At 37.5% G+C, this 22911-nt stretch overlaps 1 protein-coding gene across 3 annotated transcripts in view; it reads right to left on the bottom strand.

Annotated features, from left to right (window-relative positions):
• LOC129243965 (sodium-dependent nutrient amino acid transporter 1-like) overlaps nucleotides 1–22911 on the bottom strand; it is a 40057-nt gene that overhangs the window by 12264 nt on the left and 4882 nt on the right. For all 3 annotated transcript variants that reach the window (XM_054881473.1, XM_054881475.1, XM_054881474.1), the window contains exons 3-4: nucleotides 559–677; nucleotides 203–476 (exon numbers count right to left, since the gene is read on the bottom strand). In XM_054881473.1, coding sequence (XP_054737448.1) covers nucleotides 203–476; nucleotides 559–654 — 370 coding nt within the window. In that variant the 5' untranslated portion in view covers nucleotides 655–677. The remainder of the gene's footprint in view (nucleotides 1–202; nucleotides 477–558; nucleotides 678–22911) is intronic.

The raw sequence follows: 22911 nt of genomic DNA, 5'->3' as shown, positions 1-22911 counted from the left end.
GGTAAATAGGCAAGTATTTACCAAAGTGCTGGGTATTTTCCATAACTGCGGCTATAAATCATGAAAAAGAAAATTTCAAGTATTTCCCCTAATAACCTTGGAATTCTGTATATCCCGTAAGAGACTCCCATGTACATGCATATTTAATACGTACATACATTTTTATACTATATTATATACATATGCCGTTGTGCAAGCTCACCTCTCATTGCTGGACACAAATTAAAGACCTTTACCGATCCACGACTTGAGAACTGACCAATCGCCATTTCCAGATAGTAAATCGGTTTACCGATTAAAAACAATACTATTAGATAAGGTATCAAGAAGGCTCCACCTCCATTATCCAGCGCAGTAAAGGGGAAACGCCAGACATTGCCCAATCCGACGGACATCGCTATACACGAGAAAAGAAACTCAACACCTTTACCCCAGGTGGCGCGGTCATTTTCCTTAGCTCCTTTATTAGGTAGGCTCTGTGGGGTAAATAAAGAAGAGTATTTTAAAAGAAAAACAAACAAATGAAGAATGAATAATTATAATGAAATAATAACTAACCGCCTCTTCATCTGAGTTTCGTGAAAGTCTTGGATGACCATTAGAAGTTTTGCCATCATCTCCTACGAAAGCCGGATTCTCATGCGGTGTCTCCATTATTCATAAGCTGTTCAGAATTTCTAAAAGTGGAAATAGAAAGTATTAAAAGAATATAAATAAATAAATATAAACAAATCAATGCGTTATGAGTTAGCATAACGGTATAGTAAAAATTGAGAACAACTTGCAGAACAATCGAAATTCGTGAAAAGTGAAGCCGTGTAATCGAGAAGCTTCCAGAAGTTCGATCGAGTATTTTTTAGGTTTGAATCCAAATTGCCCCGGTAAAGTGAAGGTAAGAATGTATCTAACTTTTATGGTCGGGGTACTGAGTATACTAAAGGGTGCAAGTGAAACCATACCGTGAACGCGTCTACGATCGCAAAACTACTTTAAGCCAATTAGGAAGCTATAAAGAGGTAAAAGTGTATGTGTGTGTGGCTGAAAGCCGTGAAGGTAAAAGAAGGGATGCCTGCCTCACAAAACGCGAAGTGCACAACTTCGCCTGGATTCTTAAGTGTCTCTCTAGGTAGGTAGGTAGGTAAGATGGCAAGAGTACCCCAGGTACACTACAAGTACCACTTACGTGCCGTTTTGATACCATAATGTGGACCACTACCTGTGAAAGGATTAAGGGAGGAGATAAAACCGTCTACAGCCATCCAGTGCTGTTGATGTAGCGGAGAGAGAAAAGGGATCTAGGCTTGAGAATTTCGTCAAGTCATCCCCAAAGGGCACGCTAAGGAATCTCAAGCGCCTAGCCGCCAGAGCCGGACTTTTGCAGAGAAAATGTTCAACATTCTCTTTCTCTGTAGGATACCCACAGCTTCTGCAATAGGGGTTGTACGGAATTCCAAGCTTCTCCGCGTGAGTACCGATCACCCAGTGACCAGTGAACACCGCAATGAGTTTGGAAATTGAATGGCGGGGGATTCCCATCACCTTAAGCGTTCTATTTCTATCGTATTGAGGCCACAGTGCTTTTGAAATGGCACACGATGAGACAGACCTCCATCTGTCTTGCGCTTTTCTTAGAAAGAAGTTGTGTAGTTTCCCTTTAACGACAGCCAAGGGGATACCGATGCCTGAGAAGGGGGCAGCTGGATCCGGTTCTGCCGCCCCCTTCCTGGCAAGCTCATCGGCAATTTCATTTCCCTCTATATTCCTGTGCCCAGGAACCCAGATGAGGGAAATGTTTCCTGCACGTCCGAGACGTTTAAGTTCCTCCTTACAGAAGTTCACGAGAAGAGAGCTGCAATACGGCGACGATAGTGCCTTGATTGCAGCTTGGCTATCGGAAAAAATATTAATGTCTCCCTCCCAACAGCGATCCCGAAGCATTTTGCATGCCTGCAGGATCGCGAAGACCTCTGCTTGAAAGACGCTGTGCTAGCCCTAGCACAACCCTCAAAGCACAGTTTGCGGATGGAGAGGTCGGTGCGAATATCAGAGAAGGAAGGGGAGATCTGCTTCAAGATGCTGCTATGTCCTACAGGAAGTTGTCTCCAAAGGCCAAACTCCTTCAGTCTAATAGCACTCTGAGCAGCAATGGATTTAACCTGCAGATCCACAGGAATTAAGTGGAGAATAACGTTGAGCGCAGCGGTGGGGCATGTTCTATAGGCCCCAGTGATGCCCACACATGCAGTTCTCTGCACTCTCTCTAATTTAGTGTCTCTCTACGATGCAACCAAATGGAAGACGGGACATTTTAAATGGGGGTTTGTGTGGCCAACAAATGATAGAACCGTTTTTTTTCTAATAGACACAAGCCTATAAGTGTCTTTTTGCCACTCTCACCACAATTATTTATATACCTAATAGTATAGACGAATTTTAGGTCGCAGCGCGAGTACAGCTTACAAAGTCATAATAACAATAGGCTTTTCTAGATATATTTGTTACATGCAATGGAAAAATAAACGAGGCGGAGAAAAAGTTTTAATCTTTTTGACGTTTGGTCAGGTTTGCATTGATATCCCAAATGTTTATTCCATGGTCTGTTAGCAATTTTCTTTTTTAATTAAAGTCGATTTAAGCCAATACTTGTAACAAACATAATATAAGTTCATTTGAAGCTCAGTATCGAGGAGTATCTCTGCGCAGTACGTTGGCAGGGAACTTCTCTTCTTATGACTACACGGTCCAATAGTAGTTGGTTGGTTGGTTTAAGTGGTGATTCTTCCAGAATACAACCACCGCTTCCGCACCATTTTATTGCCACATCCTCGTTACCAACTTTTTTACCAGTTATTTACAGCATGACTATATCCAGTTGTTGACATCTAAGCTAGACAGCTGTTCCAGACTCTCGAACAACGGTTTACCCACGGTTAACATTCTGTCCTTCCATAGGGCACGGCATTTGCAGAGGAAATGAAAGATTGTTTCCTTTTTCTCCAGTTGTTTGCAACTGTGACAGTACATACATATATGTTGTGAGGGATACCCATTTTGGCTGTTTGTTCTCCCACAGACCAAAATCCAGTTATGACTGCCGTTAGTCTCCAGGCGTCCCGTCGATTCATGTTTATCAATGTTGACGATTGCTTAAGGTTGTAGGTGGGCCATAACGTTCTGCTAACTTTGCATTTCGTCTGGTCTCTCCATTTACAATCTGCGATTCGGAGGTATTTTAGGGAAAGTGCACTTTTGACTGCACCTAGTGGTGTGAATACCGATTCTGCAAGAGCGTTATTCATGGCAGATCCCCTTCTTGCCAGTTCATCTGCTTTTTCATTACCTTCAATGCTCCGATGTTCCGGGACCCAGATTAAGGTAACTTTATGGTTTGGTTTAAGGTGGTAACGCCAGTCCTACTTTGTTCCACCACTTTAAAGGTTGTTGTAGCTGAAACCAGTGCCTGGATTGCAGCTTGGCTGTCCGAAATAATAGCGATATTGCCTTTAAAAGAGGGATCTGCGATTAGAAGCCTACAAGCTTCCCCAATTGCCAGTACTTTCGCCTGAAAGGCACTGCAAGCATTAGGGAGACGCACAGATCTTTCAATTTTAAGTCTATGAAAATATATACCCGCTCCAAAACCACAATCCATTTTACTTCCTGGCTGTAGTGTTGAACTTGTTTAGTGAGAATCCATTATTCCATTCTTTCCGAGATGGAAAGAGAGTGACAAAATTTCTACTGAATGTTACGGCCGCGCCGACGTAGTCAGTCCTCTTCGAGGTATACTGGGTTTGTCGCAGTAATAGACTGGCATGGCCATGAGCTTTTTCCTTCCAGCGGCCCGCTTCATTTAACCTAAATGCACTCATTGTTGCCATCTTCTTGATATGTAGATCTACCGGAATAACGTGTGTCAGAGCGTTTAGAGCCTCCCTAGGAAATGGTCTGATTGCACCGACTGTTATTGTACAGGCTGATCTTTGTATTCTGGCAAGTAATTTGAAGTTGTATTCTCTCTCTAGAGCTTTCCACCAAACTACCGAACCATACGTTGAAATTGGTCGTATAACCGCCTTATATAACCCCAATAGTAGTAACTCAACACGAACATATGTACCTGTATGCTAATAATTATTAAAGAGGATGTCGGCCAGACCAACTTTTCCGAAAACAGTACCATTATAAGAGGGCCGGGGTTAAAATGTTAACATTTTGGCCGAAAGTGCAATTAATTTATAGAAAATATCATGAACAAAACGACTTCAAATTAAATTTTTTCCCACAGAGAATTTAACAAGAGATTTTTTTGGAATGGATTTTAACACTAAAACTCCACTCAAATGGGCGTTTTTGACTCGTTCTCAAAACCGCTTTAATGAAAGGACGTTGAAAAAGCAATTAGTGTTAAAATGTTCCACGAAAATTTTAAACAGACACTTTTACGAGGACTCGCCGCTAATGAAAAACTCGTACTTGCACTTATAAGCATTAGGACGTATACATCTTTCGACTTTGCCTTATACGTACTTGGATATATCTCCGCGTATGTTGAGTTATACCCTTTCAGAGCCACATACAATAATGGTAATCATCAACTACGAGCAGCCAAGCATGCGAATGCGTACTATTAAATTTATCCGTATCGCTGGAATTGCACAGTATTTCTACGTACATATGATATGTATGTATGTGAATCAATGAATCTGTCATATATTTTATCTTTGTATTCATCGTGTCCAATATTTCATGATATAGTTTCCTGTGCTCTGTTTCTGTGTAACGGACCAAATACAAAAAAATAAATTCTCATAAATCTTCAAAATTTTTAAACTCGTCATTGGTGATGCCAATTACTACTCAAGCTACAGGTATTCGTGTACGATTATCCGATCACACTTTCGCATTGTGATACTCGTCATTAGTTCGGGTAGGAATGCAATATCATAATTACATGCGTGGTGCTCCCATACACGCATACCCTACGTACTCAGCCAAAAACAAGACAGAGCAGATACTCTTATTATAATAATTCAGCCATTACACACATTTAATTCATTTTATGTACCATAGAAGTATGCGCATATTTATGTAGGTATGTACATACATTAACTCGTAATGGCCAATAATTTAATAGCAGATTATTTTCTGAAGGCGAATTTCTTCAAATTTGTATGATTCATCAGCTTTTTTACGTCCAAAACGAGTTTTAACAAACATTTTATACTTCGTTTTTATGGACGCATAATAATATCGATTGATCTTCAGAAACTAAAAAGCCGCATACATTGATAACCTTTGTTATGGCAATTTTGCCATTTCGCATGTTCAACGGAAGAAAAAATAAAAAAGTCAATGAAGAGCTCTTCATTTTTGATTTTCAAAACAATTGACAATGGAAAGTTTTTGCATACAACCCATGTACCAGGAAAATGATGATTTTGTGGATATATTTTGCTTCTGATGAAATTGCCTAATATAATAAAGAAAAATCCTACAGAATAGTTTTTCATTATTGGGAAATTTTGTTTTACGAATAAAAGAAAGCAATGTTAAATTTAGCATTTTAATGCATAACAACTTTCTGTGGATAGGGAATATTTTTTATTAATACGAGTAATAATAGTAGGAAGCATCCGTAATTGTATTTAACCGGAGGTTTTAGTACATTTTATATTCATTTTGGTTTCGACTGGTGGAGCTGGTGTCGAAATGCTTCGAAAACTTGCATTTAAAAATCGATTAGACATATGTACATTCATGTATTTTACTCACAGGAAGGAAAGTAGCGCCCCTCCCCCTCCATGAAATTTGGTAAATTTCGACCACCAGACTAAAATGCTTTTCCGAATGAATGTTTCACTGCATATATACTCTGTGTCCAAAAAATAAGGTGACATTGTATTTATTTTGAAAATTCTTTATTTATTCTTCCAAATCAATTTCATCCCCTTCAAAGTAATCCCCTCCCGACACAATGCACTTATGCCAACGTTTTTTCCAATTTTCGAAACACTGGTTGTAGTCACTTTCCGGGATGGCCTTCAGTTCCGTCTTCGTTGCGGCTTGAATCTCCTCTATCGTGTCAAAACGGTGTCCCCGGAGCGGTCTTTTGAGCCTGCTGAACAGCCAGAAGTCGCACGGTGCCAGATCAGGTGAATACGGTGGTTGCGGAACGATATGGGTTGAGTTTTTGATGAAATGATCACGAATTACGAGTCCAAAAAATTCAATGTTTTCGGTACCAGTCGAGATTTGACGCGCTTGAGGCCCAAAACATCCTTCAAAATGGTATTGACTGAGCCTTTCGATATGCCAACATCATCAGCAAGGTCTCTAATCGTTAATCGACGGTTTTTCAACACCAAATCTTTGATTTGTTGGACGTGAGCTTCGTCAGTTGAGGTTGATGGTCGCCCAGGACGCTCTTCGTCTTCGACACGTTCACGACCGGCTTGGAACTCACTATACCACTTGTAAACATTTTTTTTAGACATAGCCTCATCACCAAAGGCTTTCTGCACCATCCTCAACGTATCCGAAAATTGATTCCGCAAACAAAATTTAATGCAAATTCTTTGCTCAACAAATTTCGACATTGCAAAAAACGAGAAACTCACTTTTAGCAGCTCACAAAACGACGCGTATCTCAAACAGTAAATGAATATTTCACATGAAATTTGACATAGATGTCACTCACAGTACTACCAACCTAAAAAAAAAAAGAATTCTCCTAATCCTTCAAAGCGCGCAGTTTAAAATCAAATGTCACCTTATTTTTTGGACACAGTATATGTATGTATTTGAAATATTGTTACATTATATCATAATAAATTAATATATGCGCTTTAATATACCAATCGATCTTTCGATTTATTTCACTTTTTGGTTTCTTATTTTTAGAAACGAAATTTTTTTTGTTTTCTATGCATACGAGTATAATATTAATCTGATACTTGCTATTAAAAGTATATATTTGGCATATTGAAAGCAACTACATGCATCACTACAAACAGTTTCACTACCAACAACCAACAACGACGAGATACCCTGTCCAAAAAGTCATTCAAAATTGATGAAGTGTTATAAAATTGAATGGATAAATTAAAAACGATCCTGATATTACAAACAAGGAAAATGCAATTGTTAAAGAATGGAGAGAAAGGAAAATGTAAATCATGATCCAAGAAGAAAAATTAACGCGAAGGAAATATGAAAGAGATAAAAGTGAAGTGGAAAGATCTAAATATTAGTAGCAGTTGTGGATAGTTCAGCTTATTCTACCAAAATGCAAGTAATGTTGTAAAAGTAATGCGGGAAAATGTAGACCGAGTCGGTGTTAACGTAAATTGACTTGTACTTCAACAAGCTCAAAGTCAAGGGAGTGATACCGTTATCCAAAATGCTATTAATTTTGCAACATTAGTCGCGAGTTTAAGCCCTTCAATATCAGTTTCTTATACCTATTACCGAGTCCGAAAGAACTGAAAAACTTCATGACATTCATCCCTGGGAGTCGACGATATTCATCCCTGGCTAGCCCGGTATACGAGTTCATAAATTTCATTAAATATCAATGAATGAATGTGCATGTTTTATTACTTTAAATAACTTTTCACAAAAATAGTGGCAGATTCAAAATTTAAAATACTGATTTTCGGACGAGACTCGTACAAATAATTTCATTATAATTCTCTTAATTTCTTTAGTAGATATATCCTTAAGTCGTGTTCTCCTTTAATTAAGGTTAATTATACTACCAAACGTTATATGTGTGTTTGATTTTTTTAAACTATGAATTCCTCTTAAATCTTATATGGCACACAGTAACTAATACAGTACAATCGTGATAGTCCGACATTTCTTAATCCGACACGTTCGGTAATCCGACAACCTCATAACGTCTATGGATGCAATTGGCATTATTTTATTTTGATCAGTCGTAGCAGAGCAGCAGAGGGGGATTGTGTTTTGTTTCCCGGTCACAACGTATTTGTCATTAAATTTGAACGACGCCAGTTCTCTCGCGATTTCTGACGGTGTTGATGTGATTTTTTTCTGTCTTTTCGTGTCATTAAATGGAACCTTCGGTAGTCCGGAATATTTGATAATCCGACAACGAGTCGGTCCCGTATGTGTCGGACTATCACGATTGGACTGTACTACGTTTCCACCAAAGACAAACCCAAAGTTTGCAGGTTTTGGGCTGGAGAGAATGGTCAACTGTTTCCACATGGGGCGATTAATATTTTGCCACCTAGTATATCTGCTTAGAAGATACTCCAAGCTACCTGGCTGTCTCCTGATCGAAAAACGCGAAAAGTTCGGCGGCTCACAGAAGGTTTTAAGACCGGAACAAAGATGTAAGAACAAAGACGGCGATCTGGTGACTGACATCCAGAGCATACTTAAATTATGGAGGGAAAACTTCTCGAACCTGTTAAACAGCGATAGCTGCGTATGTCACAGAAAATGTGAAGATCCTGATACCACAATCGTTGACGACGGAATTCTCGTTCCCCGACGAGGTGAGAATAGCGATAACGCGACTAAAGAAGAGCAAAACCGCGGGCGCCGACGGACTGCCGGCTGAGTTATTCAAACATGGCGGCGAGGAGCTGGTAAAGTGCATGCATCAGTTTCTATGCAAAATATGGTCGGATGAAACCATGCCTGCCGATTGCAATGTAAGTGTGCTCTGCCCAATCCATATTATCGCGGCATTAGTCTTCTAAATATCGCCTATAAGTTTTATAGCGGTTATATACGGTTCTAGCGAGCGTATTGTGTGAAAGGCTGAAGCCCACCATCAACCAACTGATTGGACCTTATCAGTGTGGCTTTAGACCGGGAAAGTTTGGTATCCCCGCAAAACTAATACGGCTATGCAAGATGAGCTCAATACCAGCCGCGCTATCAGAATTGGGAAGGACCTCTCCGAGCCGTTTGATACCTAACCAGGTTTCAGACAGGGTGACTTGCTGTCGTGTGACTTAACAGAGCTTAACGAAGTACCTCCTGTCATCAAACAAACACTCGCCGCACTCGCGTATCGGCACCCACGTCACTGCTGACAGTTATAAATTCGAGATTATAAAAGACTTCGCATATTTAGGAACCAGCATGACACCTATAACAATGTCAGCCTTGAAATTCAACGTAGAATCTCTCTTGCCTACAAGTGCTACTTTAGACTAAGTATGCAAATGAGTAGTAAAGTCCTTTCTCGACGAACAAAACTAACACTCTACAAAGCTCTCATCATGCCCGTTCTAACCTATGGCGCAGAAGCGTGGACGAGGACAATATCCAATGAAGCGACGCTTGGAGTGTTTGAGAGAAAGATTCTGCGTAAGATTTTTGGACCTTTGCACGTTGACAACGGCGATTATCGCAGGCAATGGAACGATGAGCTGTATAAGCTTAATGACGACATAGACATAGCACAGCGAATAAAGATCCAGCGGCTACGTTGACTGGGTCATGTCGTCCGAATGAATACAACCGCTCCGACTCTGAAAGTATTCGATGCTATACCAGCTGGTAGTAGCAGAGGAAGAGAAAGACCTCCTCTGCGTTGGAAAAATCAGGTGGAGAAGGACTTGGCTTCTCTTGGTGTGTCCAACTGGTGCCGGTTAGCACGAGAAAGAAACGCCTTACGCGCTTTGTTAAAGTCGACCAAAATCGCGTAAGCGGTTATCGCGCCAATTAAGATGAAGAAGAAGTATATCTGCTTAGCTTGTAAGCAACTGCTTAGATCAATTCTTTCAAGCATATATACAGATATTGCACGAGTGCTGCTTTTTGTGAGTAGTCTTTTTGGACGATCACAACTAAAAACGTGAAATAGAACTGAAGGTTTACTGAATTGAACCTCTATTTTTTTCAAAGGCGATATTTTCCCATTTTTTAACTGCCCAGTATTATTTGTATTTCTAATAATGTATGTATATAGTTTTCGTTAAAAGGTGTAAGAAAATGTGCAATGCCATACCCCTAATTTGTATACTCGTTTAAGTAAATGTTGTTGTGGGCATAAACTTGTGTCGGGGACTTTTAAGCACGTCAATAAGTGAGTAACCAGATTGAACTTTTGCGTACATTCATACTAATGAGTAAATCTGAAGACTGCTTCACCCCTACTCACAGCTCTTGTTTGTTGACGTTTATTCTACATTTTTTGCTAACCGGTTCCCGGATATAATTAATTATTTATTCTCTTTCATACTGGTTGAATAAGAAAAGATACAAATTGTAAGTCCCATAAATTCTTAGAAAGCGTTATGACTCGTTCATTGCATAATTACAAAGGACACTCCGAAACTATTTAGAATGGTATTCAGACCAAGTGCTTAGCACTCGAATTGACTTAACTTTTGCGTGTTAACCCACAACGAATGCTGAAAAGTGTAATATTAATATAAAATACGCAAGCCTTTTCCTCTTAGAAGGCAGTCTGATAACTCAGGTTCGTAAGCATTTAAGTTTGTTCTCTTTTATCTAAGATGCTAAAGTTTTATTTTCAGAAATTCAAATAATTTTCAAACCTACTGCGGTACAGTATTACAACTTTTTCAACCTGCCAGTACAGAGATAAATATAGACATGTACATATATAGGAATATATGAAGTGTTACCTATCAAAACACCATAACTTTTTTGTGTGAAATTAGTTTTTATTGATTTCAAAGACAAAATTGTTCAAAAATGATTACAATTTTAACATATAATATATTCACTTTAGCTCGATATGACCACCTTTTGCCTTGACTATAGCCTTCAAACGGTGAAAAAATGAGTTGTGTGCTTCACGAATGTGATCTTGAGGTATTTTGGTCCATTCTCGCATAATCGCTTTTTTCAGCGCATCCATACTGGCATTCTTTTTAGTCCTCACCTTGCTCTCCAAAATGGACCAGATGGAATAGTCTATCGGATTTGCGTCTGGCGAATTCGAAAGCCATTGTGTGGACGAAATGAAGTGTGGAACATGATTCTTTAACCATTCTTGGTTCACACGAGCTTTATGAGACGGTGACGAGTCCTGTTGGAACGTCCATGGTCTCAGGACGTTCAGGCTTAATCTACGACCGAAATGTTTGCGTGTCCACGGCTCTAAAGCAGCTTGTAAAACATTTTCCCGATAATAAATCACATTCACTTTGACACCAGGCTCGATAAAAACGATTGGAGAGCGTCCATCAACTCACGTAGGCTCAAATTCTCGTATGAGCGTTCGGTCAAGTAAACACGATCGTAGTGTTTATGAACTGCTCAATTGGGAAATTTTTTTCATCAGAAAACACAACGTTAGGAAATTCGCCATGTTCGTGCAAGCGCAACAACTCCTTTGCTCTTTCGCACCGAATTTTTTTTTCTGGGGTGAAAGATCGTGTGGTTTTTGGAACTTGGAAGCCTTGTCCTCGAGCTCATTTTTTAATATGCATCGAATGCTGTCTTGCGATATTTTCAGTTCTTTGGCCATTTGTCTTAGACTACGACGTAGATTTCGTTCAAGCCGAGCCTTCACTTTCCGAACCATTTCTGGCGTTGTTGCGGTTTTTTTGGTCCCCCTCCATAGCGTTTTGGAATGCTACCAATATCATTGTAACGTTTTATAGTGCGATACACAAACATTTTATTCACTTAAAGGTGACCAAATATAACGCAATCATACTATTACGTTTGAATTCCATCACAGAATAAAAAATTCAACAAAACTGAGATGCAAATGCTTTTGATGGCTTATAAACAATATATTGAACTGTCATTAGAACAATTTTGACGTTGATGTCATGAGCTCTTTTACAGATACAAGCAGTGTGAAGTTGGTAACACTTCATATCGTTCACCCTGTACATACCAGCATGTTCAGAATAATTGAGAAATCAATTTAATCTCCACTGTGTCTGCCTGACTGACTGCGCAACAGATAACTTATTAAAAGTCAACGAAACTCGATGCACATGCCAACATTGACACTGAAAATACGCAAAAAGGAAAATAACGACGACCGCCTTCCATGCAATATTAATCTTCAGAAATGCAAAAACTGCGATAATTCAGTAACTCCTGAAGAACGAAAGTGGAGCTTTGAAGGAAAAATCACTATTCCTTAACAATTTTACTTCGGTTTTGATGGGATTTTTTATTATAACATTAGGAAATGAGTGTATTAAAAGGGGATAGGAGAGATTAATTAGAAATTAATTTACAATATAAATCCAGATTTCAAATTTTATTCAAATATTTGAAAAATTGGACAAAGTTTCAGCAAAATTTCTAATTTTTTAATCAGAACCAAAAAAATTCGGTACTCAATTCTATTGGGCATTAAGTTTTATTATAATAAAGAGTCAATTTGGAGGGGGTAAAAATCTTTTTAATTTTTTATAATTGTTTTCCTTGACGGTGTTGCGCATTTTAATGCAAAAAACAAATCCACGAAATCCTTCTTTTATATGGAGAAACTACGCACAACTGTCAGGGGAAAAATTATCAAAAATTAACGAGAATATTCAGCTGCGTCAAGCTTGCTCTTTATTGGACTAATATTTAATGGAATATATAACTCCGTGCCCAATCGTATACACTTCTTCCAATTTTTAATTGTATAACCTGTAATTTTCTTTTATTAGAACTTTTTTGATATTTTCTGCTTTTTATTTTTTACCAATAGGCATTTAGCAACAACGCAAAAACACTTAAACATCTATCATTCAGATCCGGTGGAGGTACAAACCGTGAAAATTTTTTCTCACGTGTTTCGAATTATCTTGCTCGTTGCCTTTCCCCGCCCTCCCCAGTACTGCACAAATACTTATCGAGAGTGGACGTACGCATATGTCTCAAGAATGATAAAAACAAGATTGTGCCCATCAGAGAGGCGTGACATTGGTGCAATTGCATGAGCAAGATGTGAAAAAGCGAACAAGAATGAAAGAAAAAGAAGAAATGACACGAGTAAATTGCATAAGTGCGAAGTCGTACCCACAGCGATTCTGTCAAATTCGTGAGAGCAAAGTACTAGTGCCACGATCGGCGCTCCTTATTATTCTCTCCATCGTTCGTACATCTCATAAGATGTATTGACAATTATTAGAGATAAAACAAAGAACCAACAATAAAAATCATGCATCTTTTTCTCTGATAAAGAGTTTAATTTTTTTATGTTTTCAATTAAGAATCATATATTTCCTTACTAATGTTTGCAATTTGTATTTATTCTAATTTGGGGTCCTACAGAGGTAGGACAAGTGGTTGTGTAACGTTGATAGGTGATAGGTAGATAAGGGTTGACATTTAAATATTGATTTATGGCTGTTCACAAACTCACATTGTTTGCTGAAACACCTGTCTTTTTAAGTTCAATAAAATAGGAATTCTCTCTATGACTTTCATCTGATCGGTATATCAATCCCGAAGAGAACTACCCAGCCCGAACTGCTAGCTAAATGTATCCTATAAATGTACGACACAGTCTGAGAGCTAATCTCTTCTTTTCAACCCGATTGTAGAATATTCCATTTATTTTGATAAAAACATTTATATGTTTTTGGCGGAGTTTTCTTTTTTTCCAAGAAGAAATTGTTTTGTCAAACATTTATGGAGAAACTAAGGGCATAACAAAGTAAAACTACCTTTTCAGTTTTTTCTGATGATAGAATTTTTTTAAAATGACTTTTGAAATTTCCAGTCCATATTTGCCATTCAGAAGATTAATTAAACAATTCGATGCAATTTAGAATAATAATATGGATACTATATAAAGAGACAATTTTTTGAAATTGAATAAAAAAAATTTTTTTTTGATGCAGAAAAATCACAAGCACGGCAAAAAAAGCATTTTATGGATATCTGACCTAGAACTATTTATAATCTTTACATACTAGATTTTAGTTGCCAGAATATGAAAAACGTACACCCCACTTTTCTTTTAATGGAATCAAATATCGAAAAGTGGGAAGAAGTTTATCTCTGAAAGGTACTGGAATTACACATAAACGCCTATTATCGAAATCCCATTTTAAGGAAAACCGTAGAGCCCAAATACTACGCTCAATGCAAGAATGATAGAAAGAAGATTGCGCCTATCAGAGAGTACGTGACGTCACGTTTGCTGAGTTGTGCAGTATTGCCAACCATTTGCTCTTCGCAATAAATTTAGTGCTATTTTATACCGAAAATGCGAAAATTTTGAAGTTTCGTGTTTGTTTCTTTTTTTTTTTTTAATTTAAAGCTACCGAAACTTTACGTTTAAAAAAAAATGTATTATTATACAAAAGAAGGTTAAAAAAGGCCACTCTGAGAAGATTTTAGTGCTAATGAAAATTAGTTGGTTTTTATAAAATTTGATATTTTGAAAGTGTGAATTTAATTTTTTGCTCCTTTTAAGGTTATGGAAGAATATTAAATGTCCCTCTCTCAACTCTTCTTAAGATTGAAAACTTTTTACACATTTTAAAAGGCGTTTGAATTTACTGAATGCGGATTAAAACCATAGAGGTGTAATCGTTTCTTCCGGCCAACAATCCTTAGTGGGACATGGGGCATCAAGAGGTGTATTCATTGTAAAAATAAGCCACAAACTACCAGAAAATACTAAAGAAGCCATACTGACATTTTTACAAAAAGAGTACCTTATCTAGTTACATAACCTCAAATATAGCAAATAAGTCGTTCCCTTAACAAAAGAGTCTCGCTTGACAAAAATAACTTATAAATTAAATTGTACATAAGCATAACACATTTATTAAAAAAAAACGCACATTCTAAAGACAATTTGTCACGCATACAAAGTTCTTTAAGTGATTCAATAAAAATTTGTTGTGTTATTTTCTTTGAATGGGCATTCTAGTGCGTTTTTATATCCAAAGCTAGGCAACACTGCAGTAGCGAGAGAGATTTGACTGCCGAAAGCAGAAGAACACCAACAACACCTGCAATCGCGGGCAATGCCACCAGATGTTAAAAAAACAGTAAAGCTAAATAAAACTGAGTGAATTATTTAAATAATTATTAAAAAATATATATGTATTTTACAAAATTATAAACATTACTTTTAATTAGAACAGGCTAGAAAAATGTCATGAAGAAAGAACTAAAACTCTCAGACTAAATAACAAAAAAAAAATGCTAAATCATGTTACGAAAATAGTAATCTGGCCATACTGGAGCTAAAATCACGTAACTCGTTGTCAAATTCGCTGAGCGCAAAGTAACGGGACCACGTTCCATCATGCGCTCAATGCATATTGCATTCTAAAAAAACAGTGATGTCACCAACTGAGTTGAGTGAAAGAAAAGTAATGTGTCCTCACGTTTTATTTCGCTATAATAAGAAGTTTAACTGAACGCACAAGTATTTTTTAAAGCAATAATACTTTTTATATATTTTTACTTTGAGAAGCGTGAAATATAATGTGTCTTGTGCAATATAATATATGTATACATATAATTGGCGCTTACACCCTCCTCCTCCTATATGAGGCACGCGTCTTTTGTTGTTGTTCCAAAATGTCTGTAAGTCTAAGTAAGCTGTAGGTCCCAGTTTTGAGCCGCCTCTGGACGGCATATTAGAAAAAAACTTGTTCTATCATTTTGGTGTTTCATGCACGGAGATTCGAACTTACGCACTTCCGAATGGCAGTCATACACCTACCAATTCGCCTAATGAGGCTGTGCAATATACGTTTCATTACAATAAATAAAATAACTAATGGAAATTAAATGGGAATGAAATGAAATGAAAATTATTACTGGTCGAGTTTTCAACACTATTCTACAAAAATTAAATTAATAACTCAGAGAGTAAAAGCAGCTAAATGCAATATTAAAACGTTTTTTCGGAAAAAATTATGTTTTGATAATATTTTCAGCGAAATTGTCAGAAAATCCACTGAACTTTGAAATTAATCTGCCTGCCAATAAAATTAACGGGCGCACACAGGCCTTGAGCGCAACTTCCTTAGGATACTTCAAATTCAAATATTCTGGTATAAGTTATTTTTAAATAAGATTAATTAAAAATTACAATATACTCATAATATAATAAATTTTAGACATTTTGCATCCAATTTTTTTATATAATTTATTTCCCGATTTGGATATTCAAATGATCTCGTAATTAAATATCTACGTATGCTGCCCATTTTTAATAGACGTCGTCGTTAGCAACTATAATTTTGAGGTTGTAAAAGATTTCGTATATTTAGGAACCAGCATTAATACCGATAACAATGTCAGCCTTGAAATCCAACGTAGAATCTCTCTTGCCAACAAGTGCTACTTTGGACTAAGTAGGCAAATGAGTAGTAAAGTCCTCTCTCGACGAACAAAACTAACACTCTACAAGGCTCTCATCATGTCCGTCCTAACGTATGGCGCAGAAGCGTGGCCGATGGCAACATGCGATGAAGCGACGCTTGGAGTGTTTGAGGGAAGGATTATGCGTAAGATTTTTGGGCGATGGAATGAAGAGCTGTATGAGCTTTACGACGACATAGACATAGTGCAGCAAATAAAGATCCAGCGGCTACGTTGGCTGGGTCATGTCGTCCGAGTGGATAGAAACGCTACGGCTCTGAAAGTATTCGATGCGGTACCAGCTGGGGGTAGCAGAGGAAAAGAAAGACCTCCTCTGCGTTGGAAAGATCAGATGGAGAAGGACTTGGCTTCACTTGGTGTGTTCAACTGGTGCCGGTTAGCACGAGAAAGGAACGACTGGCGCGCCAATTAAGAAGAGGAAGATCATTAGCAACTTTGTCAATGTACTATTTTTCCATATTTGCATGCTTCATAAAATTTCTTCCGCAAATTTGCAAACACTGTATGCAGTGTTTTCCAACAAAATTTACAACACACATAGTGCACTCATAGATAACCTGACGATACTAATATTCCAGTCTGTTGTCATGTTATTAATTTGTTCCAGCTCTCAAAAGTACTGTTTTTAATCTTAGCGGATCACTTTATTGGCCTTGTCATTAGCTTCTATTAGACTGATTTGCACATTCACAAATTTTACAACTAAGATAAAAGCATTCGAAAACAAGCGCACTCATATACTATATTTAGCTGCATTACTACGTATGTATGTTATCAAGTGAGTGCTAGTTTGCATGCTGTTGCGTGTCTAAGAGATGTTATTGAGAGGAACTGATATCAAATTCCAAAATATTGTCTATGAATTATTATTGTAACGTGACTGCAGATAAAAACTCCATTTGTAAGGCCACATTTATCTCTTAGTAGTTAGTTTTTTAAGGAGATAATGCTTTTGTACCATAACTGTTTTTTCTTGGTTCGTTATTTTAGCAGGCTTTACCGATCTGTCACATGGCTTCAATGGAAAACTGCCCTTCTGACATGGCCATAAAGGGGAAAAAATTGTTTGTATCAGCGTCTTCGATAAGAACTTTGGCGTGCTAACATAATTTTGATTCCATCTGTTTTGTGCATTCATTGTGATGATATAGATAATAATTTTAGGTGCTATATGTATGTGTTCCATACAGTTACAGTCAATGCAATTATCACTTGCTTGTTTTGGGATCTGATGTATGGAATGGCTAGAAGGTGAGATACAAATTTGTTTAACTTAAACTAAAACAAAAAATAACCTCTCTAGCTAACGACATATCGTCGGATGAACTTATTTACCCTGCTCAAAAAGTTCACGGATTATATTCTGAAAATTCAAAATACAAGTTTATTTTTTAAGTTACAATACAAGTTTAAGTTTTTTTGGTTTTAGTTCATTCGGAGCTATCCACTCACTCGGCTGATGTATGGATTGCATGTCGTACTCAAAAACCGAAGTCGCGTCTCAGATATGGAAAAATAACAAAGAAAAATATAACTCAAATCAGTTTACCTAGAGCGTCGCCTGGCGGTTGTTCCGGGAACTTTTTGATAAAAGTGGTATTATGGACACTCCCTCGTCAAATGGCCACAATTGGCTTGAACCTCAATCTTACTGTGAAATTTACGTCAGAAAAAACGTTTCGAATTTTGTGAATCCACTATATGTTAATGCAAACAGGTGGTAAATAACGAAATATTAATATTTATTCAAAATATGATGTTTTAAGATAAAGAAAGTCTAGAAAGTTTAAGCGTCAACACAATTTTCGAAGTACAAGATTTTCGGTGACCACACGAGCCATATTGAAGAAGCAAAGCAGCTGTAAATTTAAAAGTTTGACCGCACTGCATAAAGGGTATTGCGATGGTTTTACTCTATAAGTCTATGCATACAAACGGCAGATCCTATAATAGGGCAAAATTCACATCCTCTGTCTACTGAGTACTATCGACCACTTCGTGCTGTAGAAAAGGAACTTAATTAAAAGGAAAGTGTGAGGATACATATTTAAAATGCCGATAGCGGAAGGATAATTATTGAAAATTAATCCAATTAAAATTATGTCTTTCAACACAAACATACATATATAAAAGTAAAACAGTTGTTGAGAAATTTGTAAATTTCGATTTTTCGATCTTTAAAAAAAGGTAGGTGTTCAAAGTTTCGAATACCTCCGCTCATAGAGAATAGAATTTTAGGTTTTAATATAAAAATGCTTGCAAATTCTTTCCCTTTTTTAACAAAATTAATAATAACCATCCCTTTTTTTTGGCATAGCAGGTCGATAGCCTGTATAGCGCGTCTTTTTGAATTGGTGGAATCCTATTTCCATATGCCATAACCAAAAAACACAAGATATTTTAAAATAAGTATCACTAATCGGTCCCCGGTTTTATGATGTTTATGGTATATAAGTGCATATGTACATAATTGCCCGATTATATTCAAGTTTAATATAATGATTTAACTAGAAAAAAATATAAAATATCTTTAATTGCACATTATTTTTAAGTCAATTCCATTTAGACCTATACAACCCATAAGCGAGCAAGCATGTGGAACTGAAAAAACTTCTACATAAAAGTAGTGTGGCCAGCTTGAATGATGTTAGACTAGTGAAGACTGTTATTCGAAAACACGTTTTTTTCTTTTTTAATGTTTACGTCTTCCTTTTTTCGCTTACTTTAATTGGCCGTTGGCATCTTTGAAATTTGTAAATATTTTCTGTTTCATTAAGTTCGAAAGAGGGATTAACAACTTCAAGCAAACGAAATCCTACGAATCCAAGGCAGGACTACCATCAGAACTGACGAAAAAAGAAATGCGCAACATAACTATCCTTGTGACAGCAATCCCCGACTGACAGCAAGCCAGATCGCAAAGGAGATAGAAGAAAAGTTCCCTAAGCAGATACAGTACAAAAAATCCTTAAAGGCCGAATTTCATTTTCATTAATAAATTACAATATATATATATATATATGGGGCATTCTTTCTCAACGGGAGACCCCTATCTGTCCAAAAATGTTTTTGACCTAGAGAGTTCTAATAGGGCTTAAAATTTAGCTCTTTTTATCTACTTTTCAATACAGAGTGGCCAAAAACGAAATTCAAGATGGCTCATTTAATATGGCTAAAAATGTAATCAAAATTCATTAAATTCATTCTAATAACCTATACCAAAAAAATTCATTTCAACGGAAAGAGTTGTACGAGGTCTCAAAATTTAGCTAATAAAGTTTACTTTAAAATACAAAATGAAAAATTTTAAAATCCAAGATGGCGGCCACAACATGGCGGCTAATTTTTTAAAACTCCTCAAATCCACTTAAAATGTATAATATTACTCGGGGGTTTTTTGGGTCGCTGATTACAAATCTGGTGTTAGATTTCCAAATTTCAAAATGGCGGATCCAATATGGCGGACAGATTTTTGAAAAAACTCATGAATTCGCATGAAACTCGTTACTCAGGGGTTTAAGTGGATTTGAGTAGTTTTAAAAAATTAGCCGCCATGTTGTGTGTCTTAATATTTTAAAAACAAATTTACGAGAGAGTGGAACAAAACTAGGTGAAAGATTTATTTTTCAACAGGACAACGACCCGAAGCACACGGACGAGATTGTTAAGCTGTGGTTGGTCTATAATGCTCCAAATCAACTGCATACACCCCCACAATCACTAGACCTAAATCACATACATCACTTATGGAACGTACTCGAGAAGAAAATCCGGCAGAGTACTACAACCAGCAAAGAAATGCTAAAATATTTTATCAAAGAAGAATGGGAAATCCAGAAATAACTGCAAAGTTAGTTGGGTCAATGAAAAATCGCTTCATAAAAAGGCGCGACTAGTTATTGAATTCATGAATATATTTAATTTTATTACTTTTCTTAAATGTTCTTGAAGTGAACGCAGACTTTTTCTGTTCAATTTGAATTATCTTAAACTCAAATTTTAAACTTTTGACACTGCAAAGAAATTCGAATTGGGGGAACGTAGTCCTTTTATTCCATGTGTATTAGGGCGGGTGGATTTAAAAATCGCTCATTGCTCTGTGAAAATCGTATTCTAGGGATCAAAATAAGAAACTTTGCCGAAGGAACCATACCTCTAGAACGAATTCTGATGTCCCCCAATTTGGGTCGAACGAAAAATCCCACTTTGACCCATTTAGAGTGCTCCAATCGAGTCCAAATGAATGACCGACCCCCACAAACTTTGGACGGCCGATCCACCCATGCCAATAGCACACCCCCTGGAACTCCCCTGGGGGGTTTGGCCTTTACATGAGAAAAGAAACTGAAAAGTTCGACCCAAATTGGGGGACATCAGAATTCGTTTTAGAGGTATGGTTCCTTCGGCAAAGTTTCTTATTGTGATCCCTAGAATATGATTTTCACAGAGCAATGGGCGATTTTTTTGCCTCCCCACAAATCGACCCGGCCTAATGTGTATGTATGTATGTACATAAATCATGTATGGTGAGTGGCACTTTTTGAAATTTTTTTTTTTGTACGTGGAGAAGGCATCGAAAGCCTTTACCCCGTCAGTGTAGGACCTTAACCCGAACTAAACCTCCTACCGTCAATGTTCTGATCCCCTCCCGGTACTACCATTAAGTAAATCGTCGGGAGGCGGTTGGTCACTAGGCTATACGTCTTCACATGCAGTCCGTCAAAAGTTTCATATACCTACATATATACATATGTAAAACGGGCAAAACATGCCTGCATACATATATATGTATGTATATATATTTAACTTACTTCTGTGTTTTTGAAACATTGTGTCAAAGTAAATTCATCATTTAATTTTAATTATAGATACGCATGTATAAAGAAACTATCTCTTAGCAAGCATTGCAATAAAATTTCCGTGCCCTGAAGTCATTCCGCGTGGCATTGCAAAACGGCCGCCTTGACCTCTTGCAACAAACCTGAAATAAAGTTACCGAAATGCGAATGGTATTCCAGTGAGAAACCGACAATTGTTGCACTCAAATCAAACTAACTGTTTTAATTTTTATTTTTTTATCGCTTTTGTTATTACAGCCTTCCTATAAAATCTATTCACACACATATGTATGCACTCTCATACAGTCTACCTATGTATATATACGCACGCGTGGCCCTACATTAACGTTCATACCTGTTCAACAACTTATTATGCGACAAGTTAAAAAGCGAACAACGCAACTATTGCAGAAACAACAATGCAGATGTAAACATATAACCGATATGCAGCACAAAGTTAAGGAAATTGCGTATACGTCATAGTGAGCTGCCTACTCAGCTGCTACAAGCTCTTCATCTGTAGTATTCCAAGCCAGTTTGGTATTACGCTTACTCCCTCATACACAAGCCGCAGTGCACTACTGCGGCTTTGGATGCATATATTACATCTGTGTATGCACGTAATTATGTGTATATGCAAATGCAGATACGTACATTTATAAATATATTGTTTATTACTATTCAGTATGATTATTTTTTGTTTTGGTAAAATTACAAGATAGTTACTGGCTTTACTTTATAAAAGCCATTAAAAATCGCAAATATTCATAAACATACAAAGCTTGTTATGACTACTTATATATGTATGTATGTAAATACCGCAAACAATAATGTACGTACATTTGTTTTTGTTGAATGAATACCTTGCACTCGTAATGCATAGCCATTGAAACATATTGCATACATACATATTAGACCTGTATATGTATGGATGTAAGCCTGTTGTTCACAACCAGGCAGTAGACCGGTCAACGAAGCATATTGTTTGTTGAATTATTAGGTCAAAATTAATAATTGCAATCAAAAGCAGGTGTATGGGATTTAGCAATACAAAGCAACGGCCTTGACTGGGTTTAACATGGCAAACTCCAGGGCTCTATCCTTGACACTTGCTTTATGCAAGTCGACACACAGCCCCCTGGATTTGATCCTGTCTTTTCCTTGGCCATTCTGGATAGCTGCTGAGCACCCGCCGGGCTGTGAACGAATGTCTGAGACGAATGTCCCCCCAGGACATTAAATTTGCGTTGTGCGCTGGGTTTGGAACTCGCCGCGGAAAACAAAAAACAACCAGTGAAGACCGCAATAGTCTCGGATAATGAGCCCCTCAACGTTGACGACCATCGCAAAGGAAAACCGAACTACGATTTACGGATATGCACCTGGAATGTCCGAACCCTAAATAGGGAAGGTGCCTCTATCCAGTTGGCGGAAGCCCTCGAAAAAATTAGATGATGGACATGAGATAAGATGGACAGGACAAGGCTGCTCTAAGCAAGCAGGCTGCGATATCTACTACAGCTGCCATGCGAAGCGGCGCGAATTAGGATGCGGATTTGTTGTAAGCGGGAGGCTTCGTTCCCACGTCTCTAGGTTCACACCTGTGAGCGATAGGCTAACCACAATCCGTATCAAGGCACGGTTCCTCAACATAAGCCTGATTTGCGCGCACGCCCCAACGGAAGAAAAGGACAATGCCATAAAAGACAATTTCCATGCGAGACTCGAGCAAGTATATGACCGCTGC

This window comes from Anastrepha obliqua, chromosome 4 (genome assembly GCF_027943255.1).
Source record: "Anastrepha obliqua isolate idAnaObli1 chromosome 4, idAnaObli1_1.0, whole genome shotgun sequence".
In the NCBI taxonomy this organism is placed as follows: domain Eukaryota; kingdom Metazoa; phylum Arthropoda; class Insecta; order Diptera; family Tephritidae; genus Anastrepha; species Anastrepha obliqua.
The sequence above is the reverse complement of the archived record's forward strand: the minus strand, read 5'-3'. Positions and strand labels throughout refer to the sequence as shown.